Raw genomic sequence first — 23,370 nt, forward strand, 5'->3', positions numbered from 1 at the left:
GGCAAGACTAATTCCGTCACAAAACCTTCTTTTTAAGCTTATGATCTAGACTATTAAAAATACATAGATCCCAGGAGCTGCCAGACATCACAAGTGTAGTGGTTCAAGATGACTCTGACTGACTGACTCATATTAAAGGAAATCTTGCCCTGCTCTAGTTCACTCTCCAGAGATAAGGAGCCTTGCAGTTACAATAAAACTGCAGACTATTACAAGGCAGTCTGCATCACCAATTTTCAGATTCTAACCTCATAGTTGCTGAAACACTCAGGTTCAACATGTTGCTAGTGATCAACATAAAAATAAAGTGGGAAAAAAAAGAAAAAAAAGAAAAAGAAAAAAAAACGAAAAAAAGAAAAAGAAAGAAAAAGAAAAAAAAAAAAAAAGAGAGAAAAATATTGACAATGTTTTTTCTGCCATGGGTTACTGAAATGTAACTGTTTTTAAAATCATCAATCATAATTAGGTAGCAGATACTAACAGTCAAGCTCATCCCCCAAATCCCCAATCAAAATCCTCCAAAGACAAGTACAGCAATATATACTCCATTAACAATTGAGATAATAATTCTAGAGATGCTCTTCCCACTCTAATGGGAAAATTCTGAAAACCTAATACTTGTGCAGATTTTTTTATTTTAAGCAAATGGTTCCATTTTACCAGAACTTCCTGGAATTTAGCTAGATTTGTACAGCTACTACATTTCCAGCAATTTTCAAGCCACAACCATCTCTAAACTTCACATAATTATGTAACTGTTCCTCCTCTACAAGATTCTCATATAGTATTCTCTCTTTAAATTTCAAACGGTCATGGCATCAGGAAAACTTCATTTTGTTTTGAGGGAACATTTTCCAAGACAGAGTTTTTTGGCAAATGCAGCTACTGTCAACATCCTCTCTGGGAACCTTTTCTCGATGTTTTCCTGCAATTTCTTATCTACTTAGTTCCTTTAAGCAGAAACTTCTGTAAATATTAATGTCTTCCACCACAAAGAATACTTATTTTCTTTCCTATGTTAATTGCAATTAGCAATCTTTTTATTATCAAATAAAGCATTCCAGTGTTTGGCATATGTATGTGCTTTCCCATGAAAACAGAACATTTTGATGCCTTCTACCACTTCTCAGGCTGCCACTGTCTTAATCTGAAAAGGCACCTCAAGCAAGCACATACTGCCATCATCACAAATATAATTGTTAGCATGCCATGAAAAATAAATCACCTTTGGATAGTGCATGAAATTATCATGGTAAACAAAAATGCTTGATTTTTAAGTTCATGTATTTGTGTTCCTCAATTTTGACCCCAAACTTTCAGTATGAGAGATTCTAATTTGAAAAGGAACGCATAAAAACTGACTCAAGACAAGAGCAGCCTTTTTTTCAGGTCTGTTAAATTACACAGCATTGACCACCAGAACACTTCTCCCTTTCAGCTAACCTACACAGTAGTTTTGCAGCACTACAGTACCATTAGGCAGCTTATTTGTGGATTTATGAGATTCTTACTGAAACTCACAAATGACATTAGGAATCAATCAGTTCCACATAACATCAAGCTGGCTTTATTGGCACAATATCCCCATAGTAACTCTAAAGTAAATACCTTTGCCCTCCTCCCCCCCTAAAAAACATTCATTGCTTCTCTTAAAATGATTCCATCTTTATCATGATTTCAATCACAACCATTCTGATCTCAGGTTTGTAACATCCTATAGGCAAAACTAAGCAAAGCATAAATGACACTCATTATTATATTATTTGTCATTAATTTTTCTAATGCAGCTGTTTGCAAGGATTAGGCTTTTTCTTTTTTTTTTTAAAGGAGAACGAGCAAAGTGCTGATAAAACCATTTAATTTTACTTTAACTCCCTTGTCCTATATATAAAACAGGTATAACATTAAAATACTGCTAGGAAGAAGCAATTAACTTCAAGATAAAATCTCATTTTATATTATCACAATTAACACTGCAGTGCCAGGCACATAGTTAAACTAGTTAGTGTTGGGGAAACAGTTCAGAAATATACAGGTTGTGAGCAATCCTGACTTACTTCAATTTAGGCCACATTGGGTTAATGGTTATTGAGGCCTAGTTAGAGGCTTTCTAAGAATGAGCTACTGGGAAAGAGATAACTTAATTGGCAACAGAAGAGGAAAATAATTATGTGGGAAGAAGGTTCCGTGAGAATGGTATGTGTAATTGGAATACAAAGCCACCTGCATGATAAGATGGTGTAAACAAGGCTCCTCTATATAAAGTGAGTGCAAGTTGCTAATAAACGATTTTCATACAATCATATTGATGTGCACATGGAATCCTTAAGCCTCTGCAGACTGTTTTCCCACAAGTTAGCCTGGTTTTTAGTTGAAACAGTGAATCTTGTTCTCAAATAACAGTGTCAGAAATCTTATTTACCTAGAGACGGCTGTCTCAAACTTAAATGCAACAATAAGTTTACCAAACAGGTGTGATGTTGAACAACTGGAGTGACATTTGCTAGAGTTCTGAAGGGCAAGGAACAAGATTTCTCTTTTACTACTAAAAAAAAAATATCTAATACCTTGTTAGGTTCTACTTATTTGCTAAGGCTTCTGGTGCATCCTAATATTTAACATAGCATTAAAATATCAGCAGGCACAAGATAAACATTTAACTATTGTTACTAATCAAAGAAACACTACATATTTCTCAAAGAACAAGAGAAGACAGATATGGAATATATATGAAAGCACCTTATAAGGTTTTGAGTTTTCCTTTTACAGTTTATTACAAAGACATATCACACAAATTAGTTATTAATTCAATGCTAAAAAACCAGTTTTACTTGTGAGTTGTTTTCTCACATACATGTGAGAGGCATGTAACATGAAAACAAAGGTAACTTTTTAATTTCATCACCAAAACAAAAAGAAAAACTGTAAATTACCACTCAAAAGTCTAATTCTCCAATAAGAACCACGGCATGCATTCTTTTGTTAGGACTATGAGAAACCTGAATGTAATGTAAACTCAGATGTCATCTGGACATGAATTTCTACATTATGCTTCAAAAGTTAATAGAACTTCCTCTATACATACTCAAAAATCATACTTATCTCTGAGATAAACTACTCTAAAATAACAGACAGCTCTAAAAGCAATTGCCTTCTAAAGGGGAGAGAATCTTGACCTCAAAGCCCAGCTAATTTTAGTAGTTTTACATACTGCTATTGCATTCAACTTTTCCCCACAAGTATGCACGTTAATACCATATCTGAAATCATGAATCCTTGAATGCATTCTTGCTACAGTTCCAAAACGATTATGTACCAGCAATTTCATATCTCTTTACTGTACTTTGTATTGAAAGATTCTTCCTAGACCAAATACTTCTCTTTTTGAGAACCAGTTGAATTAGTTTTACAGATCAAATTCCTAAACAACTGAAGAGTAGGAAGTACTTAATGCACCAGCCTGACTAGCAAATAGGATTATAATTCTTTTCCATAGGAAACAATAATAACAATAATAAAAGAGCAGATAACAACTAATAAGGAGAAGGAAGAGACAAGCCCCAAAAGCAAATCTTTGTCACAACTCACCTATCTGTTTCTTTATCTTCAGGCAGCGTGGGAGGCAAAGGCAGGGGTGGCAGTGTGGAGGTTGGTAGTGCAACAATTCGATCCTTCTCCTTGGTTACTACACTTGGTGTACTCGGTTTGCTTTTCTCTTTTACAGTGACAGGTGGCTGTTTTACAACAGTTACTTTATTCTCCTTTACTGCTATAGGTTTCTGTTTAGTAATTTTGTCTGCAATTAGATTATTTTCCCCTTTTGTTTCAGGAAGCGATACCTTTGTTTTTGCCTTGTCATTTTTCAAGTTTGTGCTGCTTGTAGGAGAAGGTGTATGCTCAGTTTTTACTTTCTTCAGGTCCTTTACATTGTTCACTTGAGGTGCACTTCCAGCAGTGTCAGTGTTTCCCTTAGTAGGAGTTGAAGTATTGGAAGCTTTTGCACTGGCTTTGGCTGCCTCAGCAGCTCTTGCTTTTTTGTTTTTGTTCAGCTCAGCAGCCAAGCTACTCTTCAGAGTCAATGTACTAGGAGAAATACTTGAATGACGACTTCTGGATCTAGACAATCGGTGTCTGCTACGAGACCTAGAGTGCCTTGATGAATATGGACTTCTGCTTCGAGACTTTGCTGATCTCCTGTTTCAAAAAAGTTAAGATTTACCCCGTTAAAATTAGTCTAGCTGCTTTCTCAGTGCATCTGCTCTTCTGATAAACTACTTGTTTAAAAGAAACTACCACCATACTTACAGAATAAACAAAAATCTATCAAATAGGAGAGACCATGCCTTTAAAAAATAATCTACAGAGTTAATTAATCAAAATTCTGCATCCAAACAGGTTGTTAGAAAATAGTAAACCTTTTCTAGATGCAGTTTCTCCCATTAAAGAACTGCAATATTCAAATATACCTATCTATAGGGCAGATTTTTTTTTCCTCGCTATTTGTGAGAGAGACTTTCCTTCTTTAAAGAAAATCTGATCCTATGCAACTTGTCCAGTATATGCAGTATCTGAGAGAAAAAACTGGCTGGCTATGTAACCAGCATTCAATAAAATGAAACTGATGTTACAACATGACAACAGAAATCTAAATACAACACTGAAGCAGAAATATGCACTGTACCAGTTATCTTCTGTTTCAGTTCCAGTTTTCATTAAAATAATTTAGTTGAAAGAAACACTAAGGGCTGCAATATAACTACCTGAACAATAGCAATAAACATCAGCTTTCCTTTTTCAGAATGTAGCTGTATGCAATTAAAGACAAAAACTAAACAAACAACAAGTACCCAATACTTACTGCAGCTCCAGCAAACATAACTCATAAACCAGCCTACACTTTGCCTGCATCAGAATAGAGACTAACAGAAAGGGGAGGAAAAAATAATCCAAGCCATCTACAAAATCTCACAAGGAAAACAACCTAACAGTTAAAAACAACCTAATAGTTAGAAAGGGAAACTTTTACTATGCAAAAATACCATTTGACATGAAGTATTTTTCACCCAATTTTTCAAAGAGATATCCTAATCTACCTAGTAGTTTTCAGTTTTCACTAAAAATCAAAAGGGGGAAAAAAAATTAATTGAAGTGAAGGTCATGGAAACAAGTTCAGTAGCCTAATTTACTGCTAACTTACAAAATGTAATGAAACTAAATGTGGGGGCTTTCATCCATTTCACCATACTAAGAATAGCAAGTGTATTCACCAAATTTACATATATTGTCTTGATTAAAGTTTGATTGAGATCTATTTCTCTTGAGTGTATCAACTGAAGAGGATGAAAAAGTAATGAGGAAAAATATATTCATAAGATGGACAAAGAAAAAATATCAAGCAATAGCAAAAATAAAGACTCCCTGGAGATAAAAGAACTTCAGAGTTCAAAAGATAGCACCATTGTACAGAGGATAACAAAACTTAAAAAAAAAAAAAAAAAAAAAAAAAAAGCAACTGCAATCATTAACCTCAGGACTATTCACCTCTGTCAAATTTGATTTTAGTAAAAACTAAGTTATTCAGTTTTAATTATCAACAAAAGAAATTACACTCAATGCTTCATCTGAACAACTATTTGATATAGGACAATGATGTTTCTATTTTGTGTGCAGTATCTATTAATCTCCAAATATAATTTTCCTGCATTAGAAAATGTTTTCTTTTTAAACTAACATAAAATTCATTGAGGTTAGATTAAGTAGGAGAGATTCAAAGCAACTTATAGGTGTGTGCACTGTACACTTTAGCACAAGTCTCAAAATTGTATAAAAAAAAATAAATAAAACAAAACCCCACATAAAGACACCTCTTGGAAACTAACATATTTCAATTTTATGCTAGGAAGCAGGCTTCATAGAATCTTCTGGCACAGCAGGTTAACAAAGACAGATGATTATGACAACAATAATCAGAACAGTTCTTTATATTTCTCAATATTACTTTGAGGTTTTCATACTCCTCATTATTTCTTTGGAAATCTATTTACTAAATCCCATAGAAAATTTTGAGAGGTTGGTTAGGCCAAAATGGAGTATAAAAGTACACAGCTCCGTAATACAGAGTTATGATGGGGTAAGTAGGAAGAAAAAGGGCTGAGAGTATCCTGACAATACATACACTTCAAAGTCTAGGCCAAAGCTCCCCTCACACTGCTGTATCACTTTCTGAGAAGAATTATTATCTCAAGCAGAGATATACTGCTAGAGAACTGCACCAGATGTAGAATCAATATAATTGTATTTCTCCATCAAGCACAAGCACATAAGCCCCATTAATCCTAAACTGGCTTCTATAAATGGCACATCACTTGCTAGGATGTCACTGACCTGTCTTGGAAAACACCTGCTTGCACATCTTGTTCCTAACGCCAGCTATTTTAAGCTGACTCTTGCTTCTGTTACCTGTAGACCACAATCTCCATCCCAAGGATCTCACTGCAACCCTGCCTTACCTGTATTTTTTTAAACAAAGTTTAAAACATGTCTAAAGATCACAAATTCAGTTCTATTTCTTTCCCAAGTTCAATAATTTGGGTTTTCTTGGGGAAAAACAAAAACAACAAAGCCAAAGCAAAACAAAACCAAAAGACAAAACCAAACCAACACCCAATTCCTGTTGTTTTTTGAAAGGTGCCCTATAAAAGAAAGTAAACAATGTCAAAAGCAGAAATATAGACATAATTCCACATGCACTAAAAAAAGAACAATAGCAGCTTAAAACACTGTTGTTGCTGAGACACCTTGACTCTTCCACTTTGGTTCAAAATAGAACAGGTTCATTTTAATCACTAGTAAGGATGAAATGAGAAAATTTGTTCAAATGAGTACCTGCAAACGCTCACTTATCAGCTACCATAACTTAGTGAGGAAGGGAAAGTTTTGAAAAGCTGAGACAAAAAATAACCTAAATCTTTATACTTTCTTAAAAAAAACCCCAACATGTAAATGAAGGCAAACATTGGAAATTTTTTTTTACCAACATTTGTCAAGGGAGGCTGGGATATAAAAATGTATTTATGCAAGCCCAGCATAAATCCACCATTCTTGACCCCAGGTTTCCCACTGCATATGGCTACAGTGTAACTTTCTCATGTCAGAATTGAATTTATATGGGAAACAGCAAATACACATGCACACAAACGTTTAAGTTTCAGTACATACTAGATCTCTTAAGAGCAGATCATAATCGTAGTAGCCTAATTATGAAATATGCTGAGTACAATCTCTGCAATGGTTTAATTTTTCCAAAAGTTTTTCATTATTAAAAAAAAAAAATTTAAAAAATTGCATTACATAGTCCACATCAGTGCTAATAATCAACTAGGACTTCCTTTGGTATCTCAAAGACCTATGCAAGAATTGCTTGCTGAACCATGTCTACTGGGCTAGACCCAAGCTAGTTACAGTGAAAACATTAACACTTTCGATGAGATAAACAAATGCTAAACCTTAAATAAAACGCAGTTTTTCCAAAGTGATCGTTATTCAAGTTACAATGATAAAATCCATTGCTTCATAAGCCTAATGATCTTTCAAATACTCAACTATCACTTTCTTTCATTGGTCACTTCCAAAAGTCACAAGAGAAACTTGCAGGCTAGACAAAAATTGTGTACAGATTTCCAGCTATAAAAATGGCACAAAATCAAAACTATGGACTATTTACAAGCTTCCTCTCATAAATGTATACAGAACTCAAGCATGGAAAAATACAAAACCAAACCCAACCAATTTACTCTGTTCAGAGCTAACACTCATTTGACATAAAAGATGAAGGCACAGCAGCACAGAAATGGGCTTACAACAGCCAGTGTCCAACATTTAACAGGCCACTGACATTTTACTGGGACCCTGAAAAAACACCAGAAGTATACCCAAGTATACAACACTCTATAATCTCCCAATAGATTTCTATGTATGTGCATACATGCATACAGACATATACAAAATGCCTTTTCTGACTGACATTCATTTGCCACCAACAATTTAGTCTTCAGTTAGGGGTTTAACACAGTAAACAGGAACAAAAGAACAGTGGCTACAGCTGCCCAGAACTGCCTTGCAAATGGCAAATAAACCCAACAAAACAATCCAAACTTCCACACACGGTTCCTGGAGAGATCAGGAAGCGTACTAAACCTAAGGGCCACATCTCAGTCTCCCAAACTGAAAGCACCAGCACTTGCTGGACACACATGGGCTGAGTTCCAGAGCTGCTTCCTTTTTGCACCCAGAAGCTCGGCCTCATTTATAAGTACCTTTGCTATGCTCAGCCTTTCACAGCCTTCTAATAAGCATCTTGAAGTCACAGCAGGTAAGTCTCTATCCCTACAGTGAGGTTAGCTGCTAGACTTCATGATATTCATAAAATCACTTCTGAACCACACACAGATTTCAATATGGTTTCCTATATGAAAGGGGGAAAAGAAAGAAAACAAACAAAAAAGAAAAGTTGCTTAAAAACTATCAGTAGGACAAGCCTGCATTATAACTAAGAATTTCCTTACATTAAGCTGTTGGGTTTTTTTCTTCCCCAGAAACAATAAAGGAGGCTACAAGCAGTACTAGATCAGCTCAAAAAGGAAACTGAAGTAATTATAGAATATCGTATGTAAGTATAAAACAAAACCTAAAAAAACCAGTTTAAGATATTCTCTACAAAACATGTACGAGAAGACACAGATTTAGAGAAAGTGATAGAAGAAGAAAGCACTAGTAAGGTAGTCACCCTGAGATCAAAACTCAGCTTTGCTCTTCTCCATTTTTCAAAACAAAAGGAATGCTTTTCTCCACAAGAAAAAATAATTCAAAATGTTGGTTTAGATGTAACAGGTCTTAGAGCATCCTAGATTTTACTAAACTAACCAATTTGTTTCCCCTGTGCTTACTGAATACAATGTACTTATGCACAGTATAAAAACTTACTGAAGATACTAAAGAGTTACTAGTTTCAAGTGTAAAACCTATTACAATGTTGCTCCTTCTCCAAGGGCAACACTTCATTGTACTTCACTGCTAACCTACTACCAAACAATAGATTTTAAAAATTACTTTAACAAAAAAGCCTAGCATCACTTACATTCTCAAGCACAGAATGAAGCAACTCCAAATAGTAACTTAAAATTTAAAAGGTGCTATATTTTACTATCTTGATATTTAAAAGCACAGAGGGAAGAAAAGTGTTGCACGTCAGAATCTCAGTCTCACTCAGCTGACATGCTTCTTCTTGCCGTGCTACTTTCCTACGTTTCTTTCTAATCTCTTTATTTTAAATTTAAAAGCTGGACGTTTTATTTACAAATCAGAACACTCATGCATTATCTTCTCACATTTGTAAACTTGAAAACCTCTTTTCTTCTTAACTGCTTTAAGAGCAACATAATCCAACATGCCAGTAGCTAGCTACACATGCTACCCAAGTGCAAACATTGCACTCTGAATCTTATCAGGGTCCAGACAACTGAATAAGGGAACTGATTTTGCCAGTAACTTTTTGACATGCTAAAAGGATTAATTAGAATAAGAGTAGAAAACCAAGAAACTGAACCTACCAAAGGATGTTAAAACACCCACCGTGTCCCAGCTTTTTCATCACCAGTAAACAGTGAACTCCTGACTAAGCACTGCCATGTAGCCCTGCATGGTAAGGTCACAGTGTATTAGAAAAGGGAGACCTAAATTTAATCAACTGGCTTCACCACAGATCTTCCAAGACATTTATAATCACACAGTATCATAAACTACCCTGACTAAACATTCTAGTTCATAGTATAGCTTTCCATGTTGCACTAGCAGGCAAACATGTAATTATTTTCTTTAAACCATAACAGTAATAGTACTCTCTCACTCAATACCTTATTAATTAACTTGTATCTATCTTGTATCTTTATTAATTGTATCTAACCCCTAGTTCAAGGTTATAGCCTCAACAGCTCTGCAACCAAGGACCTACTGAGTGAGCATGAAGACTGCAAAACTTGCTTTACCGATTTAAACTGCAAGTCTTTAAAAGGGTCTCCCAACATATATAAAGCACAGAAATACTGAAAAAAATTATTTGTTTCTTAAATCTGCTTTACAACCCTGTGTACAACCTACCAAAAAAAAAAAAATGTGGAGTCAATTCAAACACTGTGTACTAGTGTACTAAACATATTGAAAATCACTTCTTTTGGTTCAATTCCCTTCCCACAATAAGGAAAGAAGCAGTGCAATGAGCAAAAGGAAAGGCACATCAAAATGGTTGATCAAAAGGCAAAGTTCACTGCCAAGTAACAGAACACATCTTAATAAATTCAGAATATATACTAGAGTGACAGCCTCAATAGTCACTGGAAAGATAGCTATTCCAAACAGTGACAGCCTACAATTTCCCATTTTATGCTACAAAGCAGTTTTACTAAACAATATTAATAGCTTTGCGTAAACAACAAACAAAAAGCCCACAAACAACTGGAAGACATGTCTGAAAATCTCTACTCCTTTAAAGTCCAAAAGTAGAATTACTGAATATTTTTATATCAGTGTACGTAACCATGTCTTTTCCATGAAGGGGGCATTTACTAGCTGAATATGTATTTTACGATTTTCCCTATGCTTGTTTTGGTTTTGCACATAAATGTTCCATATTTTGCAGAGCCTCACTACCACAGACTAGCAACAGCTAGAGAATGAGCTGGCACTGTAGGCCATTAAGAAATCTTCCATGCTTCCTATAAGCAATATCCACAAACCCAGCAGTACTATGCTAGTAGTGCCCCACCCACTTACTTTAAACTAGGCAGACGGGTAGGTGTATCCAAATTTGGAAAAATGTGATTACTCATCTATAAAGCTAAGTGAATTAAAAGTGTGATCACATGACTGAAGTTATGAAAAACAGTCCTTCTGTTCCTGCAATTTCATCCTAAACTAGGTTTCCCAGAGAGACCAAGTTTGCTTATTTGTCAGCCATGGAGTTTTCTTCTTCCCCTCCCCCTCCTTTTTTTTCTTGACAATGTTCTTAAAAAACCTTGTCAGTTTTTCAGTAGGACAGTAAATAACTCATAATTTTGGTACTATGGAAGAATTTCCATTAGGAAATGTGCACGTGCTACTTTAGAACAGCTGTGTTACTATCCACAAGAAAATCCAGCAATACAAATCCACCAGCAGCAAGCAGATAGAGCCCAATCAGTTTGCCGAAAACATTTACTGCTATTATAATGGAAAAGGCAATTAGTCTATAATTCAAAGAAAATTTTCCAAGCGTGGAATCCGTATCTAGTATCTTTGCTTCTCTTCAGAAGCCAGACAACACCAAGACCACGAGTGAGAGTCACTGCTACAATGCAAATCCCTGAATTCTCAGCCAAGCTGCTGCTGCTTGAGAAAACCAGCGATTCAAATGGTTGAAGTTGACTTCACTTATTTCTCTTCACCTGTTTACTAGAAGTTTGTAAGCAGCTCAGAGACCCAGATGACCCAGACCCAGTCAATGCTTTAGGCACACGAGCTTTCAAAGCATGCTAGAACCACTTCATTCTCATTTTCTACATACCAAAACAACTAGGTAATTTCTAAAACACTACAGAAGACACATATATGAGATATAGAACTAAAAGAGCAGAAAGACTTGCAGTCTGGAATGCTCAGTCACAAAGTTCTTACTGTCTTGACACCACTATATCTGGATGCAAGCCCAGAATTAAGCCTTTAAATCACCCTGATGTAGCAAGACAGGTGCTGCAGGAATATGCCCTCATGAAACCATAATATTCTATAAACTCTAAGGCCACTATATCATTGTCTAAACAAGAAGAAATTTTTCAGCATTTTGGGTGCCGTACCACAGAGTAAAGGGAAAAAACACACAACAAAAATAAACAAAAAACAAACAAAAAACCTACCAAAAAACCCCACAAAAAACCCCAGTAATTACTGTTTTGAATGGCTAAAACAATTGTACAGATACCTTTCCCATCTTTATTTCCTGACAGCCACACACATAATGCATAATAGCTGAATGAGAGCAAAGAAGCAATACCTTGCATTTCTCTACCCCAAGCAAACATTCTTAACAACAGATCTTCACAAATTTGGTTTCTGTGCAAATGACATTTTTACAATCCATGCCCCATTAGGACAGACAGATCTTACTTTCTGCACATAGAAACCTCTTCTTTCTTCTTGGCCATTCCAGTCCCTCTCCCGTAAACCTGACAGCCTGCATTTGTTAGCTAAGTACTTTATCTGTATGCAGTTAAAAACTACAGTTTAACTGGAGGAAGGAAGGTGTGAAGGCACAAAGCTAATTCCTAGAAACAGATCTGCAGCCCAAGGAAGATGTACACACCACAGAATCAATATAAAAATCAGGCAGATTTAAACTCTCATGTTTCAAATCACAGGCCCACTACTAAGAGAAAAAAGGAACACTTAGTTCTCTGTCCCTTACACAAAGCCTCCTGTACCTTCTACCACTTTCTATGAGCCAGTGCATAAGATGGGAGGGATCCTAGCATACAGTTTTGCTCATCTTCATTAGTCTTCTTATTTCAAAATTTAAGCATCTGCAAAACCTAGAGCATTTAAGTCAAATGATGCATATAATATTCCTGCTATTCAACCATTCAAATCATCCTGAAAGACTATCCTTAACCACTTGTAACAGGCTCTCTGGGAACAACCACCATGATGAGGATGAGCTGTTTGTTTCAGAGCACTCCCAGTGTTTTCTGCTTGAAACACTCTATTGTCTACAAAAGTATTACATACAACCCTACCTTAAAACAATTGCTATATTTCTCCAAAGCCACCTTTGTTCTATTCCTTGGAACAAGGTCAAACACAGTTTTGTTACTCTGCTCTTTAAACAGCATTTGATGCACACCCAGGACAAGCAGGCCTTACAAACTTCAAGTGAAACACAGAAATGGCTTCAGCATCCTCACTGGATACTCAGCAGGACACCACCAAGAGTAACTGATACAAAGTGCTCATAACACCAGAGAACGGTCCTCAGACAAGCCACCAGGTAATGCATTATAAACAAAACTCCTGCCTGCAGAATGGCAGATCAGTTGATATATCTAAAATTGAAGTTGAGATGTGAGCTTAAATATGGCTATAAACAATAAGGCAAGAGTAAGATTCCAAGATTGGAAATAAAAATCTTCAGTTATAAATAGGCACTGAGCAAATACAATACATTTCCAGTGGTTTTGCTTCAAGTCTAGTAACTATTTTGAAGAGCGTTAATGCTGCAACACTGTATCCAATTAGAGATACAACTTAATTTCCTCTCCACATAAAATCAAAACGTCACAGCAATCCCGATCTTTACATTCTGAGTTGCCACTAACAGTAAGAAATGTGCAAGAACACATCGCATATACATGGGTATATAAGCTTACTGGGAAAAGTCCTTAAATGCATTTTCATAAGTTGTGTAAAGCATATAAGACAATTTAAAACTTGACATCAGCTAATTTTTCTAGCAAAATAAAGTTTTTCTATAGACCTCTAACAAGAAACACTTGTAATGCCAATTGTCTGACATCTTGTTTGCTCTTTGGATTAGTGGGAATTAAATTGAACACGACTATATTTAACACGCATCCTCTCACACAGGAGAATAGGATACATAAAAAGGTACCTAGAACCTCTGTACTCCATAAGCAAAGATTTAAAAATCAAAATTAGTCCTTCCTGTCCTCTGAGAAGCACCTTCATTCCGACACTCTCTTCTGAAAATGTTCTCGCGCCCTTTAATATTTAAAAAGCCTTTTCCTAGCTAGGTGGTCTCCCACGGAGCAAAAGTAGCTGCAGGAGTGTTACAGACACCCTCGTCTCACTTTCTACCCAAGACAGGACATGATGAGCTTTGTATGCGACCCTCTTCCCTTCCCCCACACCAGCCTTCTGGCAGCGAGATGGAGGGCTTTTGTTGCTAGATACAAGCCTCTCCAGCCTGCCCTTCAGCCCAGCCCCAACCATGACTCCCCTCCTCCCCACGCCGAGCCCCGTCCCCGTTTTTCTCTCCCTCCTGCCCCCCTCGCCCAGACTCACCGGATAACGGGGCTGTAGGGGCTCCGCGACCGGCGCCAACTGCTGTACGGGCTGGGCGACACATCCCCGCCGCGCTCGTAGGAGCTGTGCCGGCTGTAGCTGGGGGACCGGCGGCGGCTGTACGGGCTGAGGGGCGAGCGGCCGCCCACCGGGCTGAGCGACTTGCGGCTCCGCTGGCTTTGCGAGGAGCGGTGCAGCGGGGGACTATCATCCCGGCCGGGGCTGGGGGATGAGCGCTGTCGCCGGTAGGCCTTGGGCTCGGGCTTGTCGTCTCGGTAGGCCTTCGGCGGGTCCTTGTAAGCCGACGGCGGCTCCTTGGCCGCTTTAGTCCGGCTCCGGTGCGCCTTGCTCTCCCGCTCTTTCCTGCCGCTGCTAGGGGAGGCGAGGGAGCCCTTCCTGCGGCCGTCGCTGCCACCGCTGCTGCTCTTGAGTCCCTCCCGGTCCTGGCTCCCGGTGTGATTGTGGCGACTGCGGGACTTAGAGGAGGACGAGGACACCTCGGCTCCCCCGCGGCCCGCCGACGCCCCCTCCTGCTGCGCCTTCTCCTCCCCCCGCCGACGGTGTTCCCGGTGCCGCTCCTTGGAGCGGCCGCTACTGCTGCGGTGCTCTCGGCGGGACCTGCCGCTCCGCTCCGCCTCTCCCCTCTGGCGCTGGGTCCCGCCGCCACCGCCCGAGGAGGAGGCCGGGCTCCCACCGCCGCTGCCCGCGCCGCCGCCGCCGGCCGCGCTGCCACCCACCAGCCCTTCGGACTGGGAGCTCACGTCGTCGTACTCCTCCACCAGCGTGCTCAGACCCCCACTACCGCGCCGCTTCTCTGCCTCCTGGGTCCCACCGCCGCCGCCCCCGCGGCCCCGCCGCCGCTTGTGCCGGGATCCCGAGCGCCGCTTGCCCCGCGGCCGCTTGCGCTCTCCCCCCTCCCCGCAGCAGGAGGAGGCGCCGGTGGCCGCCAGGAAGAGCAGGGACTGCGGCGGCAGCGGCGGCTGCAGGAGCGGGGGCTGCAGGAGGGGCGGCTGCAGGAGCGGGAAGAGCAGCGGGTGAGGGGCCGGCGGCGGAGGGGGAGGCTGCGGCTGGGCCGCGAAGCGCTTCCGTCTCCGGTGATGCAGCCGCTTCTTGTCGGCCGCCGCCTCCACCGCCGAGCTGCCGCCGCCGCCGCTCCCCCAGCCTCGGCTTCCCCCGCTCCCGCCGGCCGCCGCGTCCGAGGTGCTCGGCATCGAGCTCACTCACAGCCGAGGACGAGGACGCGGCCAAGCGAATCCGCCGCCGCCCTTAGGGCGCTGCCGAGGCCATGGAGACCCGCCGCCGCGCACACACAGGGGGGACACCCGCCGGCCGGCACCGGGGCCCTGCTCGCTGCCTCGCTTCCCAGCCGGCCGCCGGGTCCCGGCCCGCCTCGCAGCCCGCCCGGCCGCGCTTCCTCACGTGGGGCCGCGCCGCCACATAGGAGGGGGTCGCTGCGCCCGCGCTCGGGCCGGGGCTCGGCGACGGCCGGCGCGACGGCGGCGGAGCGCCGGTAGCCAACCGCGGGCCCGGCGCGGCCTCCCCACAACGCGGAAGTGTTTCCTGGCGGCGGCCTCCTCACTCCATCATCCCGGACCGCGGCTGTCTCATCCGGCGCCGGGCGGCGCTGCGCGGAGGTTCGGACTCCGGGCGCGGGCCGCGGGGCCGCCGCCGCCGCCTCCTCCCGCACCCGCTCCCCGGCCGGGCGGCGGGGTCAGGCCGGGCCGTGCCGGGCCGCCGGCGGGCGGCAATGTCCGAGGCGACGCGCGGCCCTTGCGCTGGGCCCGAGCCCGCTTACCCTGCCCGGCGGGTCCCAGCTGCCCGGTCCCGAGTCGCCGGCGGCCGAGAGCGGTGGCGCGGCCTGGGCGGTGCGCGGGGGTGACACACGCATACACACGCACCGGGGACACGGCCCGGCGGCCAGCGGCGCATGCGCAGCGGCGGCGGCGGGGGGGGAGCTCGCACCGCGCCAATCGCGCGCGGGGCTGACGCCCTGGCCCGCATGCCCGGAGCCGGGAGAGCCGCCCCGCCTCGCTCTCGCGAGATCTCAACACCTCCTCCTTCTTCCCCACCCCACCCCTCACCCCTTTTCCGTCCCGGGCAGCTCTCGCGAGATCTCGCTGCTCGCCGTTGCTGCGCCGCCGTTGCCCCACGGGCGCAGGTCCGGGGCGCTTCCGGGTACGGGGCTCCTAGGCAGCTTCCGCCGGAGGGACGCGGAGCCGAACCGAGCCGTATAGTACCGAGCCGAGACTTATCCCGGGGCTGGCCGCCTCATCGGGCCTTCTCCCTCTTTGTCCACCCCAGCACTCTCTGGAGGTGGTTGAGGAGGCCGCCGTATGAGAGGGGGTGGAGGTGGGTGAGGCGTCCGGGGCCGCTGAGAGATGTCGGGTCGTGGGGCGCTCGTCCCCGGGCAGGCAGCGGAGGGGCGGCCCGAGGCCTGGCCACCCCGGCGTCTCTCCAGCAGCGGGGAAGGCTTGGGCGGCCTGTGCTGTGTGTTGCGTGTGTGCGGGCACGGCAGCGCCGCCCCTGCCAGGTGCCATGGAGGCCTCTGCTGAAAAGTCCTGATGTTTAAGCTGTGCGCACGTAATTTGCGTTTTAATATATCCGTTTAGGTTTTTATATAGTTATAAAAACATGCTTAGGCTAAAAAGTACCTTCTTGTGGCTCTGCACCTGTCCCGTGCAGACAACAGGCGTGAGCAGTGCAGCAGGAAGCTCATTCAGGCCTACTTGTACAAAGTGTGTTGGGCATTGAGAAAGGGGTCTGTGCAAACCTCGGGAAGTTCAACAAGAGCAAGTGCAAGGTCCTGCACACATACAGTGTGGTTGTAGAATGGATTGAGAACAGCCCTGAGGAAAAGGACTTGGGGGGGGGGGGGGTTGGTGTTGGTTGATGAGAAGCTCAACATGAGCCAGAAATGTGTGCTCACACCCCAGAAAGTCAACTGTATTCTGGGCTGCATCAGAAGAATCAGGGCCAACATGTCAAGGGAGGTGGTTTTCCACCTATACTGCACTCTTATCGGACCCCACCTGAAGTACTGTGTCCAGATCTGAAGCCCCTCTCATAAGAAGGACATGGAGCTGTTGAAATTAATCCAGAGGAACATCACAGAGCTGATCAGAGGGCTGGAGCACCTATCTTGTGAACACTTGAGAGTGTTGGGATTGGCTCTGGAGAAGGCTCTGGGTAGACTTTATGACATCCTTTCAGTACGTGAAGGGGGCTACAGAAAAGCTGGGGAGAGACTTTTTACAAGGACATGTAATTATAGGACAAGGGGTAACAGCTTTAAGCTGGAAGAAAGTAGATTTAAGTTAGGCACGATGAAGAAATTCTTTAGTGTGAGGGTGGTGAGACACCACACTGGTTGCCCAAGACAGCTGTGGATGCCTCACCCCTGGAAGTGTTCAAGGGCAGGCTGGATGGGGCTTTGAGCAACATGAGCTACTGTGAGGTGTCCCTGCCCATGCAGGGGGATTAGAACTAGATGATCTTTAAGGGTCCCTTCAAACCATTTAAAATATTTTATGGTTCTAGGATGCTTTCCTAGTGGCTTTCAATTTACAATGCTGTAATAGAATGTAAATTGCCTGTAGAGTGTATCAGAAAGTGGCAGAAAAACACACAAGCTCGAGCTTCCCACCTTCCCCCAGTTTGCAGTATTCCTTTCCTGGGAGTTTTCCGAAGTTGAAATCGACATTAAAAACATTAAAGCCTGTAAAGTTGCAATAATTGGCATTTTTTGGAAAACCTGAGAGTGAAATGCCATGGTGGAGGGAGTATCAAGCTTGCGGAATATAGTTCATTGTATAAAGTGAGAAAAAATGGTTTTAAGCATTTTTTCAAAAGAAGGTATTTGAGAATTTTGTGTGTATTGCACACACGAAGACTGAAAGATTTAACATGTCACTTGAGAAGACAGAACTCAGAAAAGGTGTGCTATTGAAATTTCCTTTCAAAGGTAATTCTATAAGGAGAGAAAGATTTTATTTCACAAAAAAATGTCTAGGAAGGTGTTCACTGCACATGATAGAAAGCAGCTCTAAACTCTCCACTAGCAAGCTAAACCATAAATTCCTCTCCAGTTAGTAATTTTCCTATGAAGGATGCCAAAAGTTTTAAATCCATTTGGATTTAGAAGTCTGGTTTCCTCTATTCAAGCACAATATGAGCAAATACCCAGCTGGTGCTTCAAGTAGAAGTGCATGAGATCTTAGGATGACCATGAGCCAGCAATGTGCCCTTGTGGCCAAGAAGGCCAATGGCATCCTGCGGCGCATAAGGGAGGTGGCTAGTAGGTCAAGAGGTTCTCCTCCCCCTCTACTCTGCCCTGGTGAGGCCACATCTGGAATATTGTGTCCAGTTCTGGGCCTCTCAGTTCCAGAAGGACAGGGAACTGCTTGAAAGAGTCCAGAGCAGAGCGACCAAGATGATGAAGGGAGTGGAACATCTCCCTGATGAGGAAAGGCTGAGGGAGCTGGGGCTCTTCAGCTTGGAGAAAGAGGAGAATGAGGAGTGACCTCATTAATGTTTATAAATAAGTAAAGGGTGAGTGCCAGGAGGATGGAGTAAAGCTTTTCTCAGGGGTGACTAACAATAGGACAAGGGGCAGTGGTTATAAACTGGAGCAGAGGCAGTTCCATATAAATATTAGGAAAAATTTTTTCACTCTGTGGATGACAAAGCACTGGGACAGGCTGCCTGGGGAGGTTGTGGAGTCTCCTTCCCTGGACAGATTCAAAACCCGTCTGGATGCTTCCTGTGTGACCTGCTGTAGGTGACCCTGCTCTGGTAGGGGGGTTGGACTCGATGATCTTTTGAGGTCCCTTCCAACCCCTGACTTTCTGTGATTCTATGGTCTTGAGGTCTGCAGGTTGACATTTTAAAGAAAGATCCAAAGTATTCACATGCTGGCTTGTGTAATCATAGTGAGATTTTCATTTCTAATTTCTCCCTTTAGTGAAATTGAAAATTTAGTATTTATAATATGCTAAGAAAGGAAGGCAGCTTGGTCAATACACTGGTAATTTTAAGGGAAGCCAATTCATGTATAGGCTGTTAGTTCACCAGAATTTACGGCACGGTTAAGTTAGATGAGAGGACAATTACATTTCTCATTTTCTGTGAACTCTCAAATGTTGGGAGTCTGCAAGGCAAGTGAAAAATCCACAAAGTCCCAGGTGAAGGACAAAATTATTTTTTCTCCTAGATAAAGGCAGTGAGTTAAACACAAGGTTTAGTGATGCATGCAAGAAGACATAAACAGACTTCAAAGAATTGCTTCCTTCCTGGTAACAAACTGCTTGATCATTGCTATTGTTCATGACCAGCAGAGCTGCTACAGAGGTATCAAAAACTAAACCTGTATTGAAGTATGTTGTTTTCCTAGTGATTCAGTTAAGAATGGCTGTAAGAGGAGACCTAATAAAAGACTTCTGATGTGCCAACTTTGTTACTACTACTGTGCAATAATGTGCACCACTGCCCCACAGTCCCGCTGTGAGTCCAAGCAAATTTACATCCTGGTGCATGGTATTACTAGTGCCATTCAGACTGAGTACATCAGTCTGGTTGCTGTTAAGAGCAAGAGGCAAAAGGCAGCTTTAGGATCACCACCCCTCTATCCTTTGTTTCAGATTAGAAGTCAATATAGTGGAGAGAATCTCATGTGAGTACAGCTCATCTCTGTGCTGCTTCATTCCACAGAGCAACACCAGCAACACTTTTGCAACATTAAGAATTTGCATACTTGCTAATCAGGTAAAACCAAACAGTATCCTACACATAGTATGATAAAGAGTTTTTCAAAGGTCACAGGAGTTACACGTTTTGTTCACTTACAGCATGCAGTGGCCTTGTTCCTCTAGGGGAAGTGATACCCCGCACCCTTCCAAGTTTGCCCAGTGTACTAATTAGGTCATGATCACCAAAGCAAATTTAGGATACAATGAGCATCCTTTAACTGTTTTCAGAAGTTATTTCCATATAGTGAAAGCATATTTCTAGATGGGTAATGTTCTTCTCCAGTCCAGCAGCAGAGCCAGGAACAGGATAAAATTGTTTTTCCCATCCAAGCAGTATTAACATGTTTTCAGGGATGGGGTTTCTACCACCGCTATGGTCAACCTGTTCCAGTGTTTCTCCACCCTTACTATAAAAAATTTCTTCCTAATATTTAGTCTGAATCTCTCCTCTTGTAGTTTAAAATGATTGTTACTCCTTGTCCTGTCGTGACAGGCCCTGCTAAAATGTCTGTCCCATCTTCCTTACAGGTGTCCTTGAAGAACTGAAAGGCTGCAGTACTTACGAGCATGAGTATGGGCTGAAACACTCAGGATATCCCACAGTAATGAAGTGATTCTTTTCCTGGAACAGCACATAGACTGGGAGAGATGCTGGATAGTAAACTCAGTCCTTGGGACTGATCCTAAGGAACAACCTTAAGGTGAACCTTACTTTGTTTCCTCTTTCTTAACCATGTGAAGCAGAGCAGTAGAATGGCCTCACCCAGCCCCCTGGGTAGGGCTCTGTGGCAGTTTGCCCACCTGGCCCTGGCTCTTCTACTGCTCTGCATTAGCTGTGGGACTGGAGAATGCTGTGCAAGGCATTAAGGTTTCAGTCAGAGCCATTATGTCTCCAATAATCACGAATGCATGCTAAATTTTTGTCATGTTGAATATTACTCAGGAGAGTTTTGCAAGGTAAATGATTGTTCATACGTTGACTTGCTTTAGTAAAAATAGTCACTAGAGAAAAAAAATACACAATGCAACGAAGGAATAATAGCTGGGCCAAGTTGAAAGTCAGCTGCAGAAAGCAGTGTAGAATAGCCTACTGCCAGGTGATTTTTCCTTATTTTATTTTTTGTAGTTCCTTCTTGTCAGCTTGGAGGTGTAAGAACTCTAGCTGAGCAAGCACCTGGGAAGAAATCACTCCTATTAGAGGAGTGCCTAACACTGAACAGTACTTTCATTGCTTCCTGAATTTTTTTTTTTTTTTTTTTTTTAATCTCACACTACTGAAACTGACTTCACTTTAGGGCATTTCAGTTTTCCTTCTTGACTTCTGATTTCAGACACATAACAAAGTCTCAAGCTTTCTCTGTTGTTCTGCATTTTGCTTTTTCGTGATTTTATTGAATTTTGGGACTGGAGCTGCTGCTCTGTTCTCTATTCTTAATTCAGTCTCTTGTGCTGATTTTGTTTCATCTATATTGTATCATCTATATTTTTATATATATTCATATGTATATTTGGCAGGTATATCTACAATACCATCTTGAACATCATTTATGTGCTTTAGATACAGCATTTGTTGTTTTTCCTTAGGGATTTAATAGTCTTCTGACTACCTAGTTGCAGTGAGCTATCTTATGTACATACTAATTATGTTTCTCTGGAAAACGTGACTTAAAAATAAACAAAGCCAAAAAACCCCACCCCTTTGCCACTGTTGTCTTTCAGCCCATTGAATCCCACCAATGGTTTCCTTTCTTTTTCTAAACCCAAGCAAGTGTTCCTCCTGTCCAGGTGCTGTACATCATCCACTTCCAGCAAGCCTCCTTGTACTAGTGTGTTATTTTACTCCACCCTTCATCTCTCTGTTCCAACTCACACTTCTTACAAACAGTGCCATCAAAGCATTCATTACATATTTCTCTGGTTATGCTCACACACACACACACACACACGCTTTCCTTCAGGCTTTTTCCTAAGAAACATCCCACATGGAGAACAACCACATTCATTTTCCTCTTCTCTAACAAGGTCCTGTAGGAAGGTACAGGAAAGAGCCTGGTATGCTGGCCCACCTGCCTCTTCAGGAGAGAAGGTCATGATCCAAGAAGGATTACTCTGAGCTAGACAATGATGCACTTATACTTTCTCAGGCTTTATTTATTTATGAAACACGCTGTGCATCATGAAAATTCTACTCAACTTAGGAGTCAGTAGGAGCATACCTCATATTTTCCTCACTGTGTTAAGTGATGTACTTCCCAGACTTCATCAGTGGCTCTTGTGGAATAGTTTACTTTCCTCGAAAGGACCAAAGCCTTTTCTCAGATTTTCTGACATCCTTTGCTGTTCATATGAGATGTGTATATTCAGGAGCTGCAAAGAGGCTCTCCAACCTGTGTTACAGAACATGCAGAAGCACACTCAACAAACCAATTATACACCATCAGGTTTGTGGCATATAAGAAAAAAACAAAAACAAAACCCAAAAACCCAAGAACCCTATATCATAGGGACAGCTGGAAACACCATGGATAATTACATAGGACCATTCAACACAGACTGCAATTTCCAATTTACTCTGAGGCATTCGCTTGCATTTCTGGAGCAAGAATAGATTATTTGAAAGAGTTGTGTGATTAGGAGTAGAGCACTGGGATTTTCACATGTGGAGCAAGCCTCATGACTTGTCTTAACTAGAAGATAAGCTGATAATGACAAGTTCACTCTGACTGCAAATTTGCTGCACCAGGTTGTAGAAGGATTTGCCAACAGCAGTCATGTCGGTGTCGTCAGCTCTCAGCCATCAGGTGATGGCAGCATAGGATTTGACAGTGAAAACTTGGAGAAATCCATAGGTTCCTGATAGAGCAAAGCAGACCTGAAACAGATTCCTTCCAGAGACTGAAATTCTTCAGAAGCACTGAAGACATTGATGGCATAGAACCAATTGGCTTCCCAAAGAGCCAGAAAATTTAAGATACATTACAACTTGTTTCCCCAAGGCTTAGTGGGGAAGGCTAAATAGGAGGGAAAGGAGTACCAGAGAAGTTACAAGGTACTTTTTGGCAATGATGCCTGTGGTGGGAACCAGTGCTCTGAAGAGGTTGTTCCACAAGCTGGAACCTTATAGGAATGGTGTGCAAGGTATTATCATATGCTGATGAACACAGTGGTAAACACTGTAGGAAAAAAAACACTTGGGAAAGATGAAGCCAAAATACCATCAGCTTCAAAAGTATTTGGGTGAAAGCTCTAAAAAATGAGCCCTTAGGATTTCTTCAGCAGCCATGCCATGGAAGGACCCTAGGCTAATGCTTAGGTAATTTTTACTTTTTTAGCTTTTAAGTTATATTCTGGTTTTATCCAAATTCTTTCTTGGATCTGCAAAAGCGCGGAAAGGCTCTCGGGAGTCTGTTCTTACTGCCTGCCTATCCAACATCTTTAATGTAATACAGTAGATACTGAGTTGGTCATGTGCAAAGGAGGAGTCTGTGCAGCATGCTTCATGGACAATGTTACTGCTTCT

General features: G+C 42.2%; 1 protein-coding gene and 1 long non-coding RNA gene across 6 annotated transcripts in view; one reads left to right on the forward strand and one right to left on the reverse strand.

Moving 5' to 3' along the window:
- CDK13 (cyclin dependent kinase 13) overlaps positions 1–15,471 on the reverse strand; it is a 45,154-nt gene extending 29,683 nt beyond the window's left edge. For all 5 annotated transcript variants that reach the window (XM_030444163.1, XM_030444160.1, XM_030444162.1 and 2 more), the window contains exons 1-2: positions 14,107–15,471; positions 3,589–4,194 (exon numbers count right to left, since the gene is read on the reverse strand). In XM_030444163.1, coding sequence (XP_030300023.1) covers positions 3,589–4,194; positions 14,107–15,317 — 1,817 coding nt within the window. In that variant the 5' untranslated portion in view covers positions 15,318–15,471. The remainder of the gene's footprint in view (positions 1–3,588; positions 4,195–14,106) is intronic.
- Positions 15,472–16,202: 731 nt separating this feature from the next.
- LOC115597865 lies at positions 16,203–21,544 on the forward strand. Its single transcript, XR_003987207.1, has 2 exons — positions 16,203–16,455; positions 20,379–21,544. It is a non-coding gene; the product is annotated as an uncharacterized LOC115597865 (long non-coding RNA).
- Positions 21,545–23,370: the final 1,826 nt, after the last annotated feature.

The sequence above is a fragment of the Calypte anna genome, chromosome 2 (assembly GCF_003957555.1).
Source record: "Calypte anna isolate BGI_N300 chromosome 2, bCalAnn1_v1.p, whole genome shotgun sequence".
Lineage (NCBI taxonomy): Eukaryota > Metazoa > Chordata > Aves > Apodiformes > Trochilidae > Calypte > Calypte anna.